General features: G+C 44.9%; 1 protein-coding gene and 1 long non-coding RNA gene across 2 annotated transcripts in view; one reads left to right on the top strand and one right to left on the bottom strand.

The window, feature by feature from the left end:
• The window catches only part of LOC139054454 (RCC1 domain-containing protein 1-like), a 99,212-nt gene extending 86,467 nt beyond the window's left edge, over window positions 1–12,745 (bottom strand). Inside the window, exon 1 of the mRNA XM_070531446.1 lies at window positions 12,409–12,745. Within this exon, the coding sequence (XP_070387547.1) occupies window positions 12,409–12,547 (139 nt within the window). The 5' untranslated portion in view covers window positions 12,548–12,745. The remainder of the gene's footprint in view (window positions 1–12,408) is intronic.
• Window positions 12,746–15,775: 3,030 nt separating this feature from the next.
• On the top strand, window positions 15,776–18,335 carry LOC139057238 (uncharacterized). The gene is made up of 4 exons (XR_011512650.1): window positions 15,776–15,866; window positions 15,988–16,239; window positions 17,850–17,924; window positions 17,993–18,335. It is a non-coding gene; the product is annotated as an uncharacterized lncRNA (long non-coding RNA).
• Window positions 18,336–22,369: the final 4,034 nt, after the last annotated feature.

The raw sequence follows: 22,369 nt of genomic DNA, 5'->3' as shown, positions 1-22,369 counted from the left end.
TTCACAGAGGAGATCTTGGGCCCATGGCCTCATGCGTCTGCTATGTGCAAGGCCACAAAGGCGCTTGTGTATTTCTTGAAATGCACCAGCCTGTATGACCGCCTGCGAGTGACTTAGCGATGTGTGTAACATCTGCTTGTGTGTGTAACAGTGCGAACTGTGAACTTTTTTCTTCCTTCTCTTTCAATCCCCTTTACCCCTTCCCCAGTGCAGAGTAGCCTACCGAGCTTAGCCTGGTTAACCTCCCTGCCTTTCCCTTTTAACTTCTCTCTTTCTAATTGGTGCTCTCTGTTTGTTGTGCCTTGGGCTTGGCATGGTTTAATTCCAAAGGCATCACCTATCAGGCCTTAGACTAAACAGGGAAACGAGGCAAAGGCACAGGGTCTACCGGCCTCTTCAAGGTGCTTGGATGCTGCAATCCCTTCAAAACCTCCGGTGGCAACGGACGGGCTGTTATGACCGACGCAGAATTCTACCTCTAAAATGTGGGAAATGTTCCAGCTCGCTTTCCAATGTCAAGGTAATTGCCCTCATCACCGAGAACGCATCACCCCTATGACCCCTGCCACATCCCGAGCTAACACGGGTAACCAGCAGGCCACGAAGGGGAGGAGACCATCAACTTCACAACTTGACAAGGGGACTCAAGACTGTGCTGAACACACAGGCACTGGCACTTCCATGGGTGCAACCACAGCACACTTTGACTACCAAGAGACCATGAGAAGTGAATGACCCCTTCGGTGGGGACCTCTCCATCTATTGTAGCGGCAGTGCGCAAGGGGTTATTTAAGGCCATCCTAGCCCGAGTGTTAGGCAGAACTGCTCGCGACTCTAATAAGTCACAACCATGTACCAATAAAGTAAATACATTCTTCCTATTTTTCATCATCACAATGCCTGCCTTCGTCACTGTCTTCTGATTTTTGTGGTGATGACCCACCTCACTCGGTCAAGATCATATCAGCGTCATCCATTGAAAATTGCACTATCTTGCTAAGCAGAAGGCTGTCCAACTTTTCGAGGAGGTCAACCGCTCTGCTGTGACCGAAGAATGATGAAGTATTTGGCTGTCACCTCAGCATTGTTCCAGAGCCACACATAGATATCCAGATGTTTCTTCTGTAGTTGCTCGTTCACTTCATCAAAAAGCACAATAAAGTGCTCCAACATTTCAACCATATCTTGCACTTGCGAAGCAGGAAATGGCCACAGGCTATGACAGGCAATGTAAGCGCACTTTTTCTCTCCGCAAGTGAAGCTCCTGGTATTTCAGTATCATCAATAATTTTCCTGAAAACTTGCACGTCTCTACATGAGTTGTATAAGTAATGCAATGACAAAGTTTTCAGGGTCCATGGAAATTCAGTTTCAATGACTGTGTCATGCTTCCTACAGTCCAAGTCAAGCATTACACTACGAAAAGGTACTACTTGCCAACTCACTTTGGCTTGTGGCCGCTTCTGATGTAGCTTCTAATGCCTAAAGGTAATTGACAACAGAAGGGCTGAACGCAGCCACCACAGCTCCTGATCAACGCTTTGCTCTGTGGAGATGCTCGCCTCTCATGCATCCCTCGATGTTGTGTTCCCCGCATAGCTCTCGTATCCTGCAATCTGGCTTCTCCGTGTAGCTGAGCGCCAGCAGCGAGCAGTGTGGTTGCAGATTAGTCTGAGAGATGGTGCGAGTGTTACGCTGCTAATGGCACCTAAATGGAGGGGCAAAAGGGAGTATGTTGTTCCACTTTGCCTTGGGGTCGGCAGCATGCGCAGTCGTCGGTCGTCTCGCCCGCAGGCCGACACTTCGCAGGACCATCCCAAAAAAGGCTTCGGAGTGGGACACCGGGATGGATGAGCACAATTGTTTTAATGCGCCACTGTTTGCATGGCCATACATACGAATGATTAGGCACTGGTGCTCAGCACGGGGGCGAACATATTCGCTCGCTATCCGGTTGCCGTGAGTCGAACATCCTCTATTTGTAGCGCACTCATCGGAATGTTCTATGGGTAAGAATTGGGCTAACAGGCATTAGTGTATGAAAGGTGTAATAAATGCCCTTTTAGCTGTTTGCACTACTGTGTTGCCATTCTTTTGCCCCAAGAGCTTTGTGAGATCCCACAGCACTTTTTGCGTTGCTCTTCAAAGTAGATTCCCCCATTAAGGTGACGTCGATCTTACAGGAGAGTACACATTTCGATCATCAAGGGTCACTCACATCCGGTCTCACCCATTGGTGGTAGTCTCCATGTTGCAGCTAAAAGGACTGTAAATTGCACTTTCCGCCTGGCATATATAGGCGCCAAGAGAGAGCACCTTGCAAAAACTCAATTCAGATGCGCCTGTTCGCTGATGACTGCCGTGTACACAGTCGTACACAACCAGGAAGACCAGATAGAACTTCATAATTCACTGCAAACAATTTACTCTTGGTGGAAGACTTGGGGCTTGAAACTGAACACATCAAAAACATATTACATGTCTTTCACAAATAAGAAACTCCCGCTTAACTTTACATATTCGATCGGAAGGTCAACAATCAACAAAAGCGACCAGGTAAAATACCTAGGCATTAAACTCACGCCTAACCTTAACTGGAAACCTCATATTTCGACCATGTGTCAAAAAGCCATAGGCAAACTATCCTTCTTAAAAAGGAAACTGCACGCAGCACCACCACACCTCAAACTAAATGCATACAAAACACTAATAAGACCATGCCTAGAATACGCTGATCTAATCTGGAGCCCTAATCAAAAATGCCTTATAAATAAAATAGAACACATACAAAAATTAGCAATTAAGGTTTGTATAGTCGGACTACAAAAGGCAGTCCAGTATCTCAGGTCTGCTAGCAAGGGCAAACCTAAAATCCCTCTTGCAGAGAAGAGCAATTTAGCGACTAAAATTCATCTATCAATTATACCATGGTCATTTCCAGATAGCACATTCTCATTACCTGCAAGATCCTCCAAAACGCTCAACCAGACTAAATAATTCCAAAACAATCTATCTTCCCCCAAGTCGTGTTAATATTCACAAGCATTCCCTTTTTCCGTCGGCCACTTCCCAGTGGAACAAGTTAACTAACGATATTGTGTGTTGCAATAACATCGACTCTTTTATTAACCGCATTATGTGTATTGACTTATCATGATTTTTTTTTCATTTCATTTCTGTGCCACTCCTGCACGGGCCGTGAAGGGCCTGCAGTATACTTAAAAAAAAAACTTGACAGCACAATCGCAATACCACCAGCCACAGCAGAAAGTTTCACTTTTGGAAGCCACGTGCTGCATAGCTAGATATCGCAGCTGCCGCAGGGTGCCACGATAAGCCCTATTGCCATGGGAACGCTGGGATGACCACGTTGGCCTTGGTTACTCTGCCGCTTCTGTAATGATGATGATGATTTAATGGCATCCCCTTTGAAACAGGGCGATGACAAATGGTCACCTAGCCTGCATCATTTAATCAGGTATACTAATACATGTTTTTTATCTAGCATTTTTGCTACATCTCCTTAAAGTCTTTTTTTCCTTAAAACTCTACCTTGTACCACTATGGCTGTCAAAGGTTAGGTCGCATCAATCTCTTTGCTTTTTTTTTCCACCGATACTTAAACGTCTCTTGCTTATCTCGAATGCTGACCAGTTGACACTTCCGTCCAGTTTAAACCCAAACGCTTCTGCAATGTGTATGTTACCTACGGTTCTTATTGGGTGAATCCTTTCGCATTCCATTAGGATGTGCTGAGCAGTCTCCAGATTTTTGCTGCAGCATACACATGCCTCATCTAGTTCCGAATATTTGCTCCAGTATGTTTTGTCCTTAGGCAACTGGCTCGAGCCTCAAATAGTAAAGCACTGCTCTATGTGTTATCGAACAGATTTTTCCTTCCAATTTCTTTTCTATTCTTGTCAATCTCCATGGTGCTTTTTATTTCCCTTATTTGCATCCAGTTAACTGTCTCCGTTTCTCTCACTTTCTTTCTGATCACTCCTGGCTGTACAGTTAGCTTTAATTACCCTGTAGTTGGTTGCCAACTTTCTTGACCGCTTCCTCCATTCTGTGTCCACGCTTTTCAGGTAGATACTTGTACGCTTTAGCTGCCCATTTATTTTCATCCATGTTCCGGAGTCTTTCTTCAAAACTAAGTTTGTTCTGTGCTTTACCAACTTCAAAGGAGGACCAACCCATGTCACCCTGCACTGCCTCATTTGTGGTTTTACCGTGGGCTCCCAAAGCCAGCCAGCCTACCGATCGTAGGTCAACTTCCAACGCTGACAAGATATCTGATTTTAAGCATGGAATGGCATTTGCAAACGTTTGCGCTGGCACCGTTGCTCCTTTTCAGATTCCACGCACCCCCTCATACTTATTGTGGCCCCACAGTGCTCCATGTTTCAATATTGCAGCATTCCGCTTCCCCTTTATTTTCAGACTCTCTTGGTGGGTGCTTGAGTAAGTCTTTCCTTTGCTTATGTATATGTTGAGGTATTTACATTGCTTAACTATGGGTATGACTTGCTGTTCAATTGACACCACGTATTACTTATCTCTTCCTTAAAGATCACAATTCCCGATTTCTCTGTGCTAAACTTGAGGTCTAGATTTGTCACTGCACTGCCACAGATATTTGCAAGTGCCTGTATATCTTTTATTGCCCACTATGTAGAAGCACTATGTCGTCCGCATACATCAGTCCAGGGAGCTTCTGTTGCACCATTTGTCCATTACGCAAGTGGGATAAATCAAACCCTAATTCACTGTTTTCCAGTAGTCCTTCTATGCCCTTAACATAAAGCATGAACAACTATGGAGACAGAGGATATCCTCACTTCAGTCCTTGGTGAATTCCCACTACTTCAATACCTTTTTGACACAGGTAATTTTTGTGGCACAGGTAATTAGCGGCATCCATTAGCAGGACGCAAAAGCAACTCCGCTGCCCTCCTGCCTTTCCTCACAACTCATTTTTTCTTTGCAACACTTTTGCTCATCTTTGCAGACACCCCACCGGCAGGCCGGTGCCTGCTTTTAAGTCGAGAAGTTTCATTTTCTGGCCGTTAACGAAAAGCAAGCGTTGGCCAGTGTGGGCAGACATGCAATCTTCGCTCACTGTGTACTTTGTGCACAGCAGTCCCCTTGGTTTTGTGTGCGTCCTACTGTGTGGCACGAGATGCAACCGAAGAGAGAAGGAAAGAAACCTTAATTGGCACAGGCCAGTGTCAATTGTCGCCTGCTTCTGTTCAAAAGAATGCATGGTTTCGACGGCATTTTGCATGTTAATTATCAGCATACCAAGAAAGTGCCGGTTACATTCAACATGCGATGCACACTGGAAGGGTGAGCTGGCGATATCACACAACCAAAGGCTTTGCGCCGGTTCAGTGTAGAAATATACTTGCTTTGCAGCCCTTGCTCATGCTGCAGGTTAACGAGTGGCCACTGCTTGTTGGAACAATCATGATTTTCAAGGAATACAAGGAACACTGCTCCGCTGAAGGAGTCTCGAGGGCCTCTGAATTGCATTTTTCAAAATCCCAGGTGCTGAAGGTTTTCAAGGGGCTGTACGAACGTTGAAGTTGATACGCAGGCTATTTTCCAGATAGAAACACTCGTTTGTGGTGGGAGCCAGTGATAGAGTGCATACAAACCTATCGCCCACTGTTTTTATACTAAAAGGTTCGGATATCTTCCTACCAGCCTGCCTCTGGAAGCATATGAGTGTCATGAAACTGTGGGGCGCACGAGCACCCATGGCAATGGTCAGCCAGGTGGCGCCCCACTACTGGACGCTGCACGGTAACTCTGTACATGGCTGATGGTTCCCCTCAAGCCATAATTAACGATGACCCTTTTGACCAATGTGGCACTTGGACAGGGGAATCATGCAAACCACAGCCACATGACGGCAAAGCACATGGCATGATTTTTCACGCAAGCTTCCATGAAGGTCAGTAACGTGGAAAGTTGGGCTAGTTGGTGAGTGATCATAGTACCTTGCTGGTGAAGCAGCGCACAGACACGGACACAGTGAAGACAAACAGGAATAGACGACACTCGCTGCACTCGCAACTATTTTATTTCAGAACACATACTTCAACCATTCCATGAAGGCTTCCACCATGCGGCCCGCCCATCCTTTATAGTTTGTGGCACTGAGAATTTTGAAGATACATTGCTGTAGTTCCTGCATGATTAAACATTTAACAATTTGCGATGATTAAGCAGACGAGCAGAGGCTAATTGTGTTGCTGTGTTTCGAAAATATGGAAAGATTAAGTGTAATAACTACACAATAACATCTGAAACAATGAGATTGTAGTGGCGCTACTATTGCCTTCAAAGCAGGCGAAGAAGAAGATGGGCTCACGTGCAGGTAGCACGATAATAGAACACGCTAGCGCACTCGACCTGAGTCCATGGTGTTGGCCGCTCCCGAGATCCCGCTGCACCATGGCTGGCCAGCCTAATTAAACTGTGGCTACAGCGGCTACCTCTTCGTGCCACTTCCCACAATATTAGACAAATCCATCACTTAAAATCCAAACCATCATTCCCATGGTACTACAATGCCAGAGTTCCTGCTAGTAAGTTTTGTAAGAAAAAGTATACCTTAATGTCTTGTGACCTATCCTGGTGCACATACGTCACTGACATTTGCCATTTCATCTGTTGGTTTTTAACCTACAGTCACACAAGGCACTTGCAATCAAACTTCTCAATCAAAAGTGCGCTGTGTGATAATTGTATTGTGCACCTCCAAATCAGCTAGCTTAAGCATCAATTATTAGGCCTAAACTAAAACATGCATCTACCTTACCATGCCACAAGATTAATCCATTTCAAGTATTCATTAGGTGCGAGCAAGTCATCCCTGAAAAAAGAATTGGCCTTCCATTCTGTACGCATTAAAACATTGCAACCCCATGCTTTTTCTGCAAGTGTTACCACACCTCGCTCTGTCACCATACATCCTCCCCACATCATACATTGAACACTATCCAAGTGGGCCATCATCGCCAAGCACACTTTTTCTGTCTTGTTCTCCTATGTTGCTACAGAGTGGAACAATCTGCCTTGCTATAGAAAGTGTTACTGCTCATTTTTCACAAAGCTTTTCTTTAAGGTACTTATCGGCTCCCCTATTTCTAGTTGATATAATTTGGATTCATGGTAAGGGTTGTAACAGCGCACCCAGGACAAGGATAACAGAAGGAATAAAACAACACAGCACTGACTCTCAACTGATTTTTATTGAAGATATGTCTAACACATATATATATATATATATATAGGAGCCATTTGATAACCATGACATGCACAAGATACAGATATGCGTCGAGGCAACTGTGACAAACTGACACATAATCAAAATTGACATAGGTAATGCAGTTCCTTGTCATAAAGAGTGATAGACGGTTCACTGATACACGCTTTGTGCCTAATCTTTATATTGTGAGCTTCGGCGATTTCCCTTGTCAATTGGCTTGCGTGTTTAAAAATGACACTAGTTTTTTTTTTAATTCAGGGCGACAACCGCACGACTAGCAGTGCTCCGGGAGATGAAGTGGCGCAACCCCTTGAAGAGATAGCTCATGCTCCCGAAGTCGAACATTCACACATCGCTTCGTTTGTCCCACGTACTCTCGACCACAAGATAATGGAATGGCATACACAACCTGCTTAGCACAAGTGACGTACCTGTTCACATGTTTGACAGTGCATTTTCCCTTCACTTGCTTTTCTTTCAGCAAATTATCAAGTAATGGGCATATGCGACCTATCTTATGTTTCACAGAAAAACGAGCATCAATGTTGTATCTTGAAGTAACGTTCTTAAGCCCGTGCGCTAACTTGTGTACATACGGTAAAACTGCGTTTTTCCTTTTTTCTTCTAATTTAGTTTGAATACCTTGGTCATTTGTGCTCTTGAGGCCGCGAACCATACTTTCATTCACAGATGAAATGATTGCTTCGGGGCCAGTAAACGAGTAACCTGATCGGAAAAAGCAGTCTTCGTCATACGAAAACACGACTTTTTTAATGCAGCATTCAGGATAGACTTCGCTACAGCCAGCTTCACTACTTTGAAATGACCTGATTTATAGTTCAAAATGGGCTTAACCGGCCTGGAACCATATTTCCAGCACACATGATTTTTACCAAAAATTATTCTCAGGCCAAGAAACTGCAGTTGATGGTCCTTAGGGACTTCGAAAGTAAAATCAAGGCCCATGCCGTGCTGCCTGAATAACTTTAAAATTCATAGACACCATCGGTGTGAATGTCTCTGGTAAAAAAATATAACGAAATCATCAACATAGCAAAAAACCCTATTGGAAAGTTTAGCAAGGTGGCCCTCTAATTGCCTATCAATATAACCTAGAAAAATGTCACTAATAATAGGAGCTACGCACGAGCCAATGCATACACCTGATTTTTGTATATACAGACCCCCTTTCCATGAAACAAAGGTAGATCTCAAGTAAAAGGAAAGGAGTTCAAGAAAGGCTTCTACTGAGATACCGCAACCATTGATGAAGGCTTGTTCGTCATTGTCTCACACTTGTGCTTGTCATGTCTTGTGCATGTCATGGTTATCAAATGGCTCCTATATATATATGTTAGACATATCTTCAATAAAAATCAGTTGAGAGTCAGCGCTGTGTCGTCGTTTTATTCCTTCTGTTGTCCTTGTCTTGGGTGCGCTGTTACAACCCTTACCATGAATCCCAACCAACTGGCCCAACTTGCCGTTCTGATGCGATATAATTTGGGCCTGTGTATGTGTTTTCTATATATTTATACATTTGCCTCATGTCTTTATGCATGCATGTACTTAATAGTAATGCAATTATGTACTGATTATTCCCCCCCTTATGTAAAACCCCATCAAGGTATCTCCAAGGTATCTCTTAGAAGCGCTTAAGCACTGTCAAGCTTCCGTTGACGTGGAACTTAAACAGCTCTCAGCCAGAGTACACGCCATCGAAGCTGACGCCGTTGCCTTAAAAACGAACCCCGTGGCTACATCGTTTGAATTGGCAAATAGTATGGATAACTTTTTTTGGCAAACTGAAAACTATCGAACGTAGCGACAATGCCGAAAACAGACTATGTCGTTCAAATTTGTTATTCTTTGGAATTCTCAATAACCTGTCAGAATCTTGGTCCACGTGTGAGGGCAATGTAATCGATTTATGCTCGAAATACCTTTAAATCAAAGATCAAAGATAGCCCATACGCCATACGCGAGGATTTTTCTCTGCAAACAGTTGTACCTAGAAAGAAGCTACTGGAGTTTTTGCAAGATCAAAAAACACCACATGCAAGCTCACTGTTGACCGAATGCAAATGGACAATTCAGTGTATATGTACAATGCCACAGCCGATAATGTAAGGCAATTACCCGGATAGCTAGTGCAGCCATCTAAACAACGTCCACCTGTTAAACCCTTAATGTCACATGCAGCCGCAATAACAAAGTTATCTGTGTCATTTACTAATGTACGAAGCCTTATTCCAAAGCGGACAAAACTATGTTCTTATTTAGATAATAGTGACTGCGACGTTCTACTTACTGCTAACAGAAACCTGGCTTCACACAGATATTGTGAACTCTGAAGGACAATGGGACACAGATGAATATACCATATATCGGAAAGACCGAGATAGTAGATAAGGTAGAGGCATGCTCATCACTGTAAAAAAACACTTCTCCAGTTTCCTTGTTGATGTCAGCAGCCCATTGTAAATTCTATGGATCTGCATTGCATCACCTGCTTCTCAATCTCTCTTCGGTGTGTGCTACTGATTGCCAGATAATTCTGTGTCCTTTGTTTCCGATCTTTACAATAACTTTGCCTCTATCCAACAAATTTCCCAAAGCTACAATAAACTTTTTGGATGACTTCAATTACCCTCACGTGGACTGGACCAACCTAACATCACACTCAAGTACCACTCACGATTTCATTCAATTGACCCTCGACTTCTCACTTACTCAACTTGTTTACGAAGCCACATGTCAAGCGAACACTTTAGATATTTTGACATCTGTGCCCGATAATGTAACCTCTTTACAGTATAGCACTGGGTTTAGTGACCACTTGCTTCTGTCTGCTGTAATCGAGATACCTGCCTGTTCGCATAACATTGTACAAAAACATATTCTCAACTATAACAAAGCAAACTTTGATGCTATTAACCAGGGCCTTGAGATCTTTTGCAAATCCTTCCTTCAATCATTCTCCTCTCGCTCAGTGACAGAGAACTGGTCTCTTTTTCAGCAAAAACTAAGTGATTTGGTTCATGCGCACATACCGTGTATCTCAATGAGAGCCGCGTTCCGGGCAAGTTGATTGGTGAAGAACATTTAGAAAAGGGCCCGCTGAACTAGAAATGAACTTAATGAGAGCAGCATTCCGGGCAAGTTGGTTGGTGTGTCGTGTGGTGTGACTTGGTGTGTTGTCTTCGCTCATGTCCGTGTCGTTTTTTTGTCGCGCAATATCATTTAAGTAAACCATGTATCTCGTTTAAAACAAACCTATCTAAACCATGGTTCCACAGATTGCTAAGCACAACGAAAAATAAAAAGACACAGCTCTTTAAGATGGCAAAGCTCAGGGGCACGTCTTGGATGAAACACCAGGCTATGGAAAAAGAGCACTGCAGTGCTCTTTGCACTGCCAAGCACAAATTTATGCTATGTGGCCTTCAACCGCTTAGTAAAAATAACGCTAGAAAGTTTTGAAAATCAATTCCTCCCACCAACACTACCGTTGAGATCATTTCACTGGTGGATAAAGCATAGAGTTTATCACAAACAGCGTGATAAACATGAGGAGAATGACTTTAGATTGCAGGTGGGTGATGTGTTAAATTTGCAGATACGCGATTTTCTTGTCTAATAACTGGATGGATGGTGAACTGACGCATTAAGGACCACGTTGGATAATGGCAGGTCCCTCTATAATTTCACGTGTGCGCTGGTTCGCATGCTTTTGAATGATGGTGACATTAATGAAATGGGGGATGCATTCACACGAGCTGCCGTGCAGAACAAGATTGCTGCTACATTTTTTTTTATGCTGTTGGCATGCTACCGGAGGCGATCACTGAGGCAGCGTCCCGTCTTTCCTATGTAGGAGTGCCTCCACCTCAAGGGTATTTCATAATTGACTCCATCGTCTCAGGTGACCCTTCTGCACAAGGCGTTCAGCTTGCCTGGGGCTTGCCCCCATGAAAAAAAAGGTTGCGACAAGAACCATCAAGCACTCTTCACCAGCTGCATCATTGCAGTCGTTTATGAAATATTGAGGTGCGGGCGCTCCAACATAGGACAGACGGGATGCTGCCTCAATGATCACCTCCAGCAGCGCGCCAACAACATAAAACAAAAAATATAGCAACAATCTTCCTCTACATTGCAGGTTGTGTCAATGCATCTCCCATTTCAGAAAAGCCAGTCATCCAAAAGCACGCTGACCAGCGCACGTAAAATTGTCGAGGCACTTGCTATTATCCAATGTGGTCCTTCATGCATTCATTAGTTCCCCACACATGACAAGGAAATCGCGTATCTGTAAATATAACACATATCCGCCCACCTGCAACCTCAAGTCATTCTTCTCATCTTGATCAAGCCATTGATGTTTCACTCTTACTTTGCTGCCTATATATTCTGCACTCGCGCAATAATCTGTAGCAAGTCAGCGCCTGTGTCGTGCGCGCCTTTTCATGTCCCGTTTTTACGCTTTTTGCTGAAGTATGTGTTTGTGCCAACAATCCCGGCTAGCCTTCTGCGTTTTAAGATATACGTTGCGGTTTCTGTTGAAAGTGTCAACGGAGACCCCGTAGCACTGACACATATACCTTTAACTAATGTTCCTTTGAAAGTTCTACGCTCCTTAACTTTAAATGTTAGCCCTGTGTCAATCCTTGCAAAGATTTCAGCAAGGTTGGCTAGGAACAACCGATGTCGCGCCAAGCATTTTTTGTGCCATTGAGCACTACCGGTTCGATGGCCGTGTGACGGGCCGTACCAGAAAACTGTATTACGCAAGGGCTGTTTCGGCGTTGTTGATGCATCCGTTCGAAGGCTGGAGCGACAATGATAAGTTTTCGCACCGTCATCTCAGACTACGGTTTCCATTTGTGTGCCGTAAAAGACTACTTGCGGATAACCCCGTCGACTGTTCAAAATGAGGGAGCTTATTTGCTGCCTTTACACACTTGCTGTTCTTTAGGTTTTAAGACGCAGTAGCTTGACTAGATGTGTACATACATCAGCTGCAAACGCATGTCCATTCGTGACCAACGAATACGCAAGCGCACTCTCCGGCCGCACCTACGCAAGTGCTTACCGTACGTACTGCTGGTGGATTAGTTGGTGCTCACCTGTGACGAATAGAGCATTTGCCCAGCCAGCGTGCACAGACAGCACGGGACCGATATCCTCAGGACACATCCGAAAAGGTTTCGCAGGAACACAGGTGAAGCACTCGAATTTGTCAAAACCGAAGTAGCGGTACAACATACTTCTGTCAGTTCTACAGTTCTGAGCGAACCTCCAAATTCAAGGTATTTATATATGCATGTAATAAGGTAAAAATGAGAAAACAACGACAAACTATGACAAACTACATGGCCAGTGAATCGTCACCGACTTTCATTTGCCCATCAGATTAGACAAGCGCCGTGACTGGTAACGAGCACATCAATATTGGATTTACCCGCCCTTTCTGCGCATGCGTGAGGTGCAATGGTTGCGATCATAAGAGTTACTACTCTAGAGGACAAGCTACCCATAGCATAGAGTTTCTCACTATATCACCTAGAGGGTAATCTGGCGCCACCTACTGAACTCCAGACCTGCACAGATCTCCCTCCTCCAGCACGCCTGGTCTAGTTCGCCCCTTTCGCCGCTAGGGAAAGAACGTACGAGCGCAGTGGCGCTAGTTATAATCTGTTCGCTGTCGTCTGCTTCTGCGATCTGTTCAGCGCTTGTCTTGCCATTTCGGCAGGCACAAAGCTCTTGTATTGGCGGTAAATGAATAAATTCACAAATATACAAAAGAAAACATATTTGCGAACAATGCTTTGCGTTTGAATAGTGAAACTACAGGAGCGGTGAAAGAAATGTAAACAACGAGCATAGGTGGCAGCTGCAATGCTAGATCGACGGCATTATTTTCCCTTTCCTAGCCTCCATAAGAGACTGGAAAAATTGTCTGAAAAAGATTCATAGGATAATCTAGTTTTTTTTTTAGTTGTTTACAGATAGCCTAGTGTCGTAGATGACACGAGAATTTACTGCTGTGTGCCGTAGTGAAATGCAGATGACCTGGTAAAAGTATATAGTAAAAGTATTCACGAGTATAAGTCCTCCGCCCGATATGTACAATAGGTTGATCGATTCTGTTTCAAGGAAAGGTGAGCATACCTTGTTTTTATTGTCATTGGTTTCCTAGCTCAGTAGAAAGCTTACCAAAAATTAAGCGATCCCAGTTCTTTAAAACGTGCTGCACTGCAGGCCTTAAAAATCGTGTCACGGAACTCTTTTCAAACTGTAAAGCTAGCTTTTCTGCGTGGTACGGCGGCAGCATAATGGTGGTGCTTAAGATACGTACGCAGTGAAGCTGTGTGTGTAATTCACTTTTTGAACTCACGACGCATTCACGGACAACTTTTAAGAGTTAAAATGAGTGGTCATCGTTCTGTCGTCGAACATTACGGTGATTTCAAGTTTCTAAAGAGCGCAGAAGCGAATTTTACAACGTGTAAAATAAGACTGTTGTGTACTTTGCGAAATCTATACACATTGTGATTTATAATAATCTGCTAATAATAGGCAATAGGAGCGGCTATTTAACGCTATTTTAGAGAGCAGCGGACTACACGCTCCGACATTTTTTAGGTTCGGGCAGTCAACTTTTGGAGCCAAGTGACCGATCAAAGCCTTGTGACATCACTGTCACTGTGTTAGCAAAAATCATCAACTAGACAAGCAGTTCGTCACAACCAACGCCTCCTATAATATTGGCCTCGAGCTCCACCACTGGAAAAGCTGGCGCCACCGTCGGCGTGACGTGCTAGGAGGGATCACGTGGACATAGCGGCCGCGTCGGCTGCTTCGGGCGCGCCGAAGCGAGCTGAAAACGAGTTTAAATTCCCTCGTACGCTGCGGTTTTCATTTAGTGGCGAAATTTTCCCGCTTCGAGTGTCTCCTTTACAACGCTTGAAAGCACTACAATAGGTAGTGGCTGCCTTTGAAGGCGCGCGACATGGTAGGCTACTGCTCGGTGCCGCAGGGCCGGACGCACGTAACGGAGGCCGGTGTCAGCCTTATTCGCACGTAGCCGCAGGACAAGAAGCTGTGTGAAGCTTGGCTCGCGAAACATAAAACCGGTAAACAGTCATCGGCTACAACTCGGGTATGCAGCAAGCACAGACGCAAGGAAGATTTCTGCTACGGCGCCCGGTCTGCGATGTTCTGGAAACGTACACTGAGACGCTCGCCCGAGTCCGCTGCCCGACTAATGTCATGACGGTTTAGTCTATGAACTTGTCGATACTATAGATACTGGCAAGTTCAGTGGAGTGGAAAGGCAGCGGTAAGAAGCACATTTGAAGAAAGCATGGCATATGGTCATGTTTGTGTTATGAATTAATGCACTGGATTACAAAAAAGGAGCAGCGGGAAATTGCACGCTGAGAACGCCGATAAACATACAGTGCGACGCAACTCGAGAAATAGTATCGAATGGACAAAGAATTTTGAAGAAAAAAAAAGATTGAATCGTCGCGACAGCACATCACAGTCCCCGTAGGCGTTCAAGTTTCTACAATGAAATTATTTTTGAACAGCTCTGATAGCGCCTACGCAACAATGGTTGCTTGTATACTGTCAAATGCTCATATTCTGCGGCCTAAAGCTCATGGCACGGTGCGAAAACGCACGCGCGGAGAAAGCGAAACAGTGCGCGGACAAGCATGCAGACGCGCAGTCGGCCGCTGCGAATCTGCGCGATCGCTGCATTGAGGCTTCATTCTATTACGCTCCATTTAGTATACAAACACTATAAGAACATATTTCACATAGTTTGCTCTCAGCGTTCACCTACCTTTCACGCAAGAAGCCGGTTCGGCAGACTCCATCGCGGCGACCGCGCGCAGTGGCGTTCACTGTACGTATTCGGTAAAGAGATAGCGACTGTAAACGATTGTGTGCTTTCAGTTTGCCCAAGATTATTATTTAGACAGTAAGAAACTTCTCTCGTTTCGAAAGTGCTTACAGAAATGTCCGGGAAAGCTCGCGCGTGGTGTTTTCAGTGAGCGCTGACAGCAAAAGCTATGAGGAGCGCGCCACGTGATCCCTCATACTACGCCAGCCAGGCGCTTCCGATAGAGGGCGACTCCGTAACTCCTCGCCGCCATAGAGTTAGTAGAACGACTCTAGAGGAAAAGCTGGGCCGGAAAAGTGGGAACCTCTAGGGCGGCGCCCTGTTGCTACTGGTCAATGTGGCCAGCGCAATTACTATTGAAAGAGCTGAAAACAAGTACAGGTCACCTCATGCCTTGTCATCTAAAACGCATATTTGATGGCTTTATGAAGGTGGTGCGTTAATATTAAGTTTACAGAAAGCGATCGCTAAGTCCGTGACTTATGTAAATCACGATGTACGCATTCATGCAATAAAGGATGACGCGAATTTCGGTTTCGAATCTGTTTTTTGGATGCGCAGTAGTTTCGTACAGTTTAGGTTTGACATGCGATCGCGCGTCGACATCGGATGGCACACTCGTGCCTTATGTGCCACCGAAGCCCCGAAGTGCTCCGGCATATACCTCCACATGTAAGTAAACGAATGTATCTCCTTGTTGAGAATATCACGCGAGTAGGGAGCTCTTGTGGTGCATCACAATCGTTTGAGAAGCGTCACTTTTCTACATGCGGAGCGGTGATTTTATTTGCAGGTTTCCCTTCAGTAGGAAATTGCTGCAGGCGGACCAGCGCACTGGAATTGTACTGGCGAAGCCACAAGCAACTCAAAGAATCTGTTTAATTGTTGCACTTTGAACAGTCATGCTTCTACAAAGGCCACAGCAGAAAAACAGCCTGATGCCGAGTATTTCTGTGCCACGAAGTAATCAAGAGGCGAGTGCCTAATGCGGACGAAATCGAGCTCTTTCATCGAGACTTAGAACGACAGAAAGCTGAGCTAGTTGGTAAGGATTCATTATGCAAAACAGATGTGAGGCGTGCAGACAGGACACAAGAGTAGAGAAGTGGGCGGCGCTCGTGTTGTTTACTAAATACTCTACTCTTGTGTCCTGTCTGCACGCCTCACCTCTGTTTTGCATAACAAGTGCATCAACCCACATATTAATAGCGTAGGCATTTTGTTAACTGTGCAATATTTTCAACACTTCCTTGCATGCCATTTCATGTGGATTATCTTTTCTGGTCACAAATTTGTGCAGCGAATCTATTTGCATGATCGACTCCGGGCCTGTGGGACCGTTCACTTGCACTTGATGCTGAGTCTTTTACATGTATCCATAAACTGCAGATGTGCACATCAGATCCCTGCGAGCATTTTCAAAATTCACTTATTATAGACAACAGGCACATATACAATACTGACATAATCTCAAATACCACTAAGCAGTTGGGACACATTTTTGTTGATCATACTCGCAGGTAAAATAAGTAGATCATGTGGACAGCTCCAGCTCGTTTTCCTTAAATCAGTGTGTGCAAGGGGTATGCAAAAATAATTTTTTATCGCGCATCGATTATTTTGCTGTATAAGCAAGAGAACCCACCACGTTAGTGTAACGTATCTTGTACATCACGCTAATATGTGCTTTAATTTACCAAGTGAGATGAGTTACTTTTATGGCTCATTCAGTCATATCACACTGCAAGCTGCATTCATCAATCTTCAATTGGATTTTGCAAATGTTTAATGAAACATGTTTCCCAAATTTTATGCAGACATGCAATGGCAAGCCCTTCCGTGTGTTCCAAAGGTAAAATTTAAGCTCTGAATTAAAGAAGACATTTCTAGTCAGAAACAAGCAAAAATAGTGAATGCAGAGTATCAGAAGCCCAAGGTACAGAAATTATGAGAAGTGTCGAATGATTTTAAGGAAAGAGTCGTATTTGAAAATGCAAGACTGTTCAGTGGAGGTCAAGCAAGTCAATATAGGTAGAATACTCTGCAAAATTATGCGAGAGAGGGGATGTCAAACTATGGGTCAGGAAATGCGTTGTTTTTCTGCAAAACAAAAGCTGATTGCCATTACATAAGTCACTTTAGCGTCACGAGGCTGCTGCTTGATAAATTCAGAAATAGACCAAAAAACAAGACACGCAAAAATAAAAAACAAATTTAATGATGCTCTCTCCACACTGGGATAAATAAAAACAAACACATCACATCTAATGTGGACATATCAGACGCCTTTAACACTAAAGGAAAAATTCAGTTTCGAGCTATGGCACTTGCCGCATAGATGTGGGTGCCCTTGCACTAATAGTGATAGAAATTTAGAAATGCATTTAGAAATTGAAAGCATTCATGCAGACAAGGATGATTCTTTATATTTTTGGCTACCACTTCAAATGCCTCCACTAAGTGTTACAATGCTGCACGCAGCCATACTAAGGAACTCGCAGCAACACCTGCAGGTAAAAGCAAAAAGCAGTCAAAGTGCTGGTGTGTACTGGACACTATGTTTGAAAACATTTAGGCAAGAGGAGTGCAAGAAGCAGACATAACTGCATTTATTTCCATAATTCCCCATTTGAATGGCCTTTTCTTTTTGCTTAGACAATGCCTACGCCTAGCCACAGCAGCTCCCTCATACAGACTCCGCAAGCCAAGAGGCCGTGGAGGCAAAGGCAGGTAAGAGGCAAGAAGCAATAGCACTGGTTTCGACATTCATCTAATTTCTTTCTTTTTCTTTCGTTTAGGCAGCCAGCACACCCCGAACAGCCACCTTGACTGCGGGTGTGTCACCCTAGTCACCAAGGAAACATTTGAGGGAAAGCAACAGGCAATGTGAACAGCCACTTCTCCATCTAAACAATACTCTTTCTCTCGGATGACTCCTACGCCTCGCCACGCCAGCACACTTGTGCACAAAGATGCCGCGGAGGCACGTGCAGGTCAGAGGCAAGAAGCAGTGACACTGGTGTCGACATTCACCCAATTTTTTTTACTTACACTGAGGCAGCCAGCACACCTCGAACAGCCACCTTGACTGCAGGTGTGTCAGTAGATTCCTGTCGTACATATGCTTATAATAAACTTGAAGGCAAATGGGACAATGATGCATTGTTTTTTTGAACATTTATTGTACACATACAATATATGTTATACTTTGCAGCGCTACAGAGCATATTTTGAAGCTTCCCCCTATATTTTGCACATTTACTTACATATGTGTTGTGTGGCCCTCAATGCAGTTCATGTTGTAGCAGCTGCTTTGTCTGTGTATTGCACATTGGCTAAAGCTCATGATATCCACATACTTCTCTCACATATGCACAATAAAGTTCTATGTAGTCCTCAGTGTCACAACAAAAAATGAAAGTAAGCAATCCGATTGTGGAATTGTGTTTATTACAGTGATTCCTATGACAGTTACTGACAAGTTGACAACTTGAACTGGTCAATCCGTCCATAGCCTCCTCTATTTTTCAAAAATAAAGGAGGCTATGATCCGTCATGGCAAGGAATTGTATGTATACATAAAAAAAGGGGGATATGTGTGTGTGTGTGTTTGTAGTGGGGGGTATAGGATTAGGGCGGTACGAAAAAAATGTACCAACTCCGTCTAGACCCATTCTGTTAAGGTACCGTAACAAAGCGTATTATGCATAAAGTTCATACAACCAACTCTGATACTACTACACACGCCAGGCGACGCGAGCTACATGCCATGACGCATTCGCGACTGCACCGGATGCCCTCCATATTATTCTCGTTAATCGTGTTCACTGCACCGAGGCAAAAGAAAGATCATGGGCGCAGGTGCCTTTAAAGTATCTCGACCTTGCGAGGCACTGCTGCGCGTGCCAGGGGAGCTGTCCGTGCGAACACTCCCTGGCACACACCTGACTCGGCGGCCCCAACCTACGTACCGTTCTGCTTCGAGCTTTGATCCCCCCACTTCTCCCTTGGGTGCCCTCGAGTTCCTGCGCCGCCTGCTTTACTATAATCTCAGGTGCTCTCCTGAGACTTCCGTTTGTCGGTTACATGCGCCTTACAGCTGGATCAGTACTTATAATAATAAAAAAAACGCGATCTATCGTCGCGACGATAGATCGCGAAAGCGGATTTTGAAGCATACCGCGTCCGTGCGAACATAATTACGGAACGCCAACGAGGAATCTGACCACAGCTTCAAGGTAATCTCGTCGAGTGACACTCCTGCAACAGGCGTGACCGCTGAAAACCGCATACCGCCGGAAACTTCAACATGATCATCCCTCGGTTGCATAACTGCCACCTGTACGGCCAACATGGATCGCACCCACACCGTCCCGCAACATAGATTAAACAACCAACTTATAAAGCCCAAACACACGGCTGCACGCACACATCAACAGAAACTACAAGCGAGACGCCATGCTGCTACGCTGCTACGGTTGCCGGATTAAAACTGACTACTGTCGCCATGTCTAGCAAGCGTCTCAGGGGCTGGCAACCGCGGCGCGTAGCAACATGGCTGCGCTCTTGGGGTTCCCGATTTTAATGCATGGGCCCTATGGGTAGCTTGTCCTCTAGAGTCAGTATAGTAACTCTATGCTCGCCGCCAATACTATGCCTGGAACGTGAGCCGCAAACGCGCTGCCCTTCCCTCGCATGTACTCTCCTCCTTTTGGTACGGTGGCGAGCGCCTCTTGCGGCCAGCCCTTGTAAACACGCCGGTGGCGCGGCTACCGGGAGCCAGCCGGGAGCGACGTCGGCAGCCAAGTGGCTGGCGCGTCGTGAGCTTTCGGCGGCGGCGGCAGTGGTTGCCATGGGGACCGGTACGGTGGCGCGCGCCGTCCTGCGGCGCATGGTCGCAAAACTCGGCAGAGAGCTCCCTATGGAAAAGAGAGCAACGTTCCAGGCATATAGCTATAGGAGGCGTTGTCACAACACAACAGCTGCCGTACTAATTACAACGCCGCACGGCCGCCCACCGCGTACGGATGGATGGATGGATGTTATGAGCGTCCCCTTTGGAACGGGGCGGTGGCTTGCGCCACCAAGCTCTTGCTACTATGCTGCCTAATATCCTACCTAGGTTAACCCATGAGAAAAAAAAAACACACTATGAACTACCACGTCCAAATTTTCTGATACCCTATTGCGAACTGTGCTTTTGTACGTCTCCGTCCTTTGTCGTTTCCCTACTTTTCTTCCACCAATCCTCCAATCGCCTCTTACTGATGTCTATTGCGGACCTGTTTGCTTTTCCACTGCTCCCGCTGAACCCAAGGGCTTCAAGGAGGCCAGTGGTGCCTAAATCGACCGCTGGATATATGTCTTCACATTCTAATAAAATATGCTCCGTCGTTTCCCTAGCTTTACCGCAGCAAGCACATGCTTCTTCTTCCTTCTTATATCTCGCTTTATACGTGCGTGTTCTAAGGCATCCCGATCTCGCTTCGAAAAGTAATGAGCTTCCCTTTGAGTTATCATAAATGGTTTCTTTCCTAATTTCGTTTTTTCCCCTTAAGTAGTTACTCATGGCAGGTTTCTTTTCCATTGCCGCCACCCATGAGATTAATTCAGCCTCTCTGACTTTCCGCTTGACCTTCTTTGTTGCTGTGTTGCCCACCCCACAGGCCGCATACTTGCTGGTAAGCTTCCTAGTTCTTTTCCTCCACTGTGAATCAATGTTTTGCCTGTACAGATACCTGAACACTCTCCCAGCCCATTTACTTTCCTCCATATTCCTCAGCCGTTCTTCATACTCAATTTTACTGCGAGCTTCCCTCACTTCAAAACTAGTCCAGCCCATATCCCCTTGCACCGCTTCATTTGTAGTCTTCCCGTGAGCGCCCAATGCGAGGCGACCCACTGACCTTTGGTTCCCGTCGAGTCCTGATTGTACCCCTGATTTAAAGCAAACAACCGCATTTGCAAAAGTAAGTCCTGGAACCATTACCCCTTTCCACATACCTCGGAGGACCTCGTACCTATTGTATCCCCATAGCGCTCTGTGCTTCATTATGGCTGCATTTCTCTTCCCCTTGACTGTTATGGTTTTTTCCTGTGTTTCCATATATCCGTTGCCTTCGTTTATCCATATACCAAGGTATTTATATTCTGTTACCCGAGGTATTTCTTGGCCCTGTATCTCCACTGTCTGTTCACTGTTTTCATTGAATACAATAACACCCGATTTTCTAACACTAAATTTCAAACCTAAATTGTTGCCTTCCTGTCCACAAATATTAGCCAGACGTTGCAAATCACTTTGGTTGTTTGCGAGCAACACAATGTCGTCTGCATAAAATAAACCTGGGAGTTGCTGCTCTATTACTGTACCTGCCTGTTTGTATGAGAGATTAAACCCGATATTACTTCCTTCTAGCGCCCTCTCCATCCTCACCATGTACATCATAAACAGCAGCGGGGATAAAGGGCACCCCTGCCTCAGTCCCTTGTTGATATGAACTTTCTCCGCGCTCCTCATCCCTTCCCATTCAACGCAAACAGTATTTTCTAGGTAAATCTCTCTCAAAAGCTGTATACAATCGTTACCTAAGCCTTCCCCTTCCAGAATATCCCACAAAATGCTGTGGTCTACGTTGTCGTATGCTCCTGTAATGTCCAAAAAGGCCACATACAACGGTCTGCTTTCTGCTTTTGATATTTCAATACACTGAGTAAGAACAAACAAGTTATCATCCAAACGCCTACCTATTCTAAAGCCATTCTGAAGCTCTCCCAAAATGTCATTATTTTCTGCCCAAGCTTGAAGCTTTAATTTGATTGCCTGCATTGCTAGCCTGTATATTACCGATGTAATGGTCAACGGTCTATACGAGTGAATTCTGTCTTTCTCCCCCTTACCTTTATAAATTAAATTCATTCTACTTTGTCGCCAACTGTCTGGTATTCGTCTATCTTTTAAAGTTTTTTCAACTGCTTTCACGAGAGCTTCCTTACTTTTTGGTCCCAGTTCATTTATCAGCCTAACGGGAACCTCGTCTAGCCCTGTGGCTGTGTGCTTAGGAATTTTCTCTTCCGCTTTCTTCCAGTTTAAATTTGTAAGCATTAGCTCCTTTCCCCCTTGGGTCTCTTTCATGCTCTTTTTCTCTTCAAATACAACCTCGTCCTTGCCTTGG

This window comes from Dermacentor albipictus, chromosome 1 (genome assembly GCF_038994185.2).
Source record: "Dermacentor albipictus isolate Rhodes 1998 colony chromosome 1, USDA_Dalb.pri_finalv2, whole genome shotgun sequence".
Classification (NCBI taxonomy): Eukaryota; Metazoa; Arthropoda; class Arachnida; order Ixodida; family Ixodidae; genus Dermacentor; species Dermacentor albipictus.
This window is presented reverse-complemented; position numbering and strand designations above follow the sequence as displayed.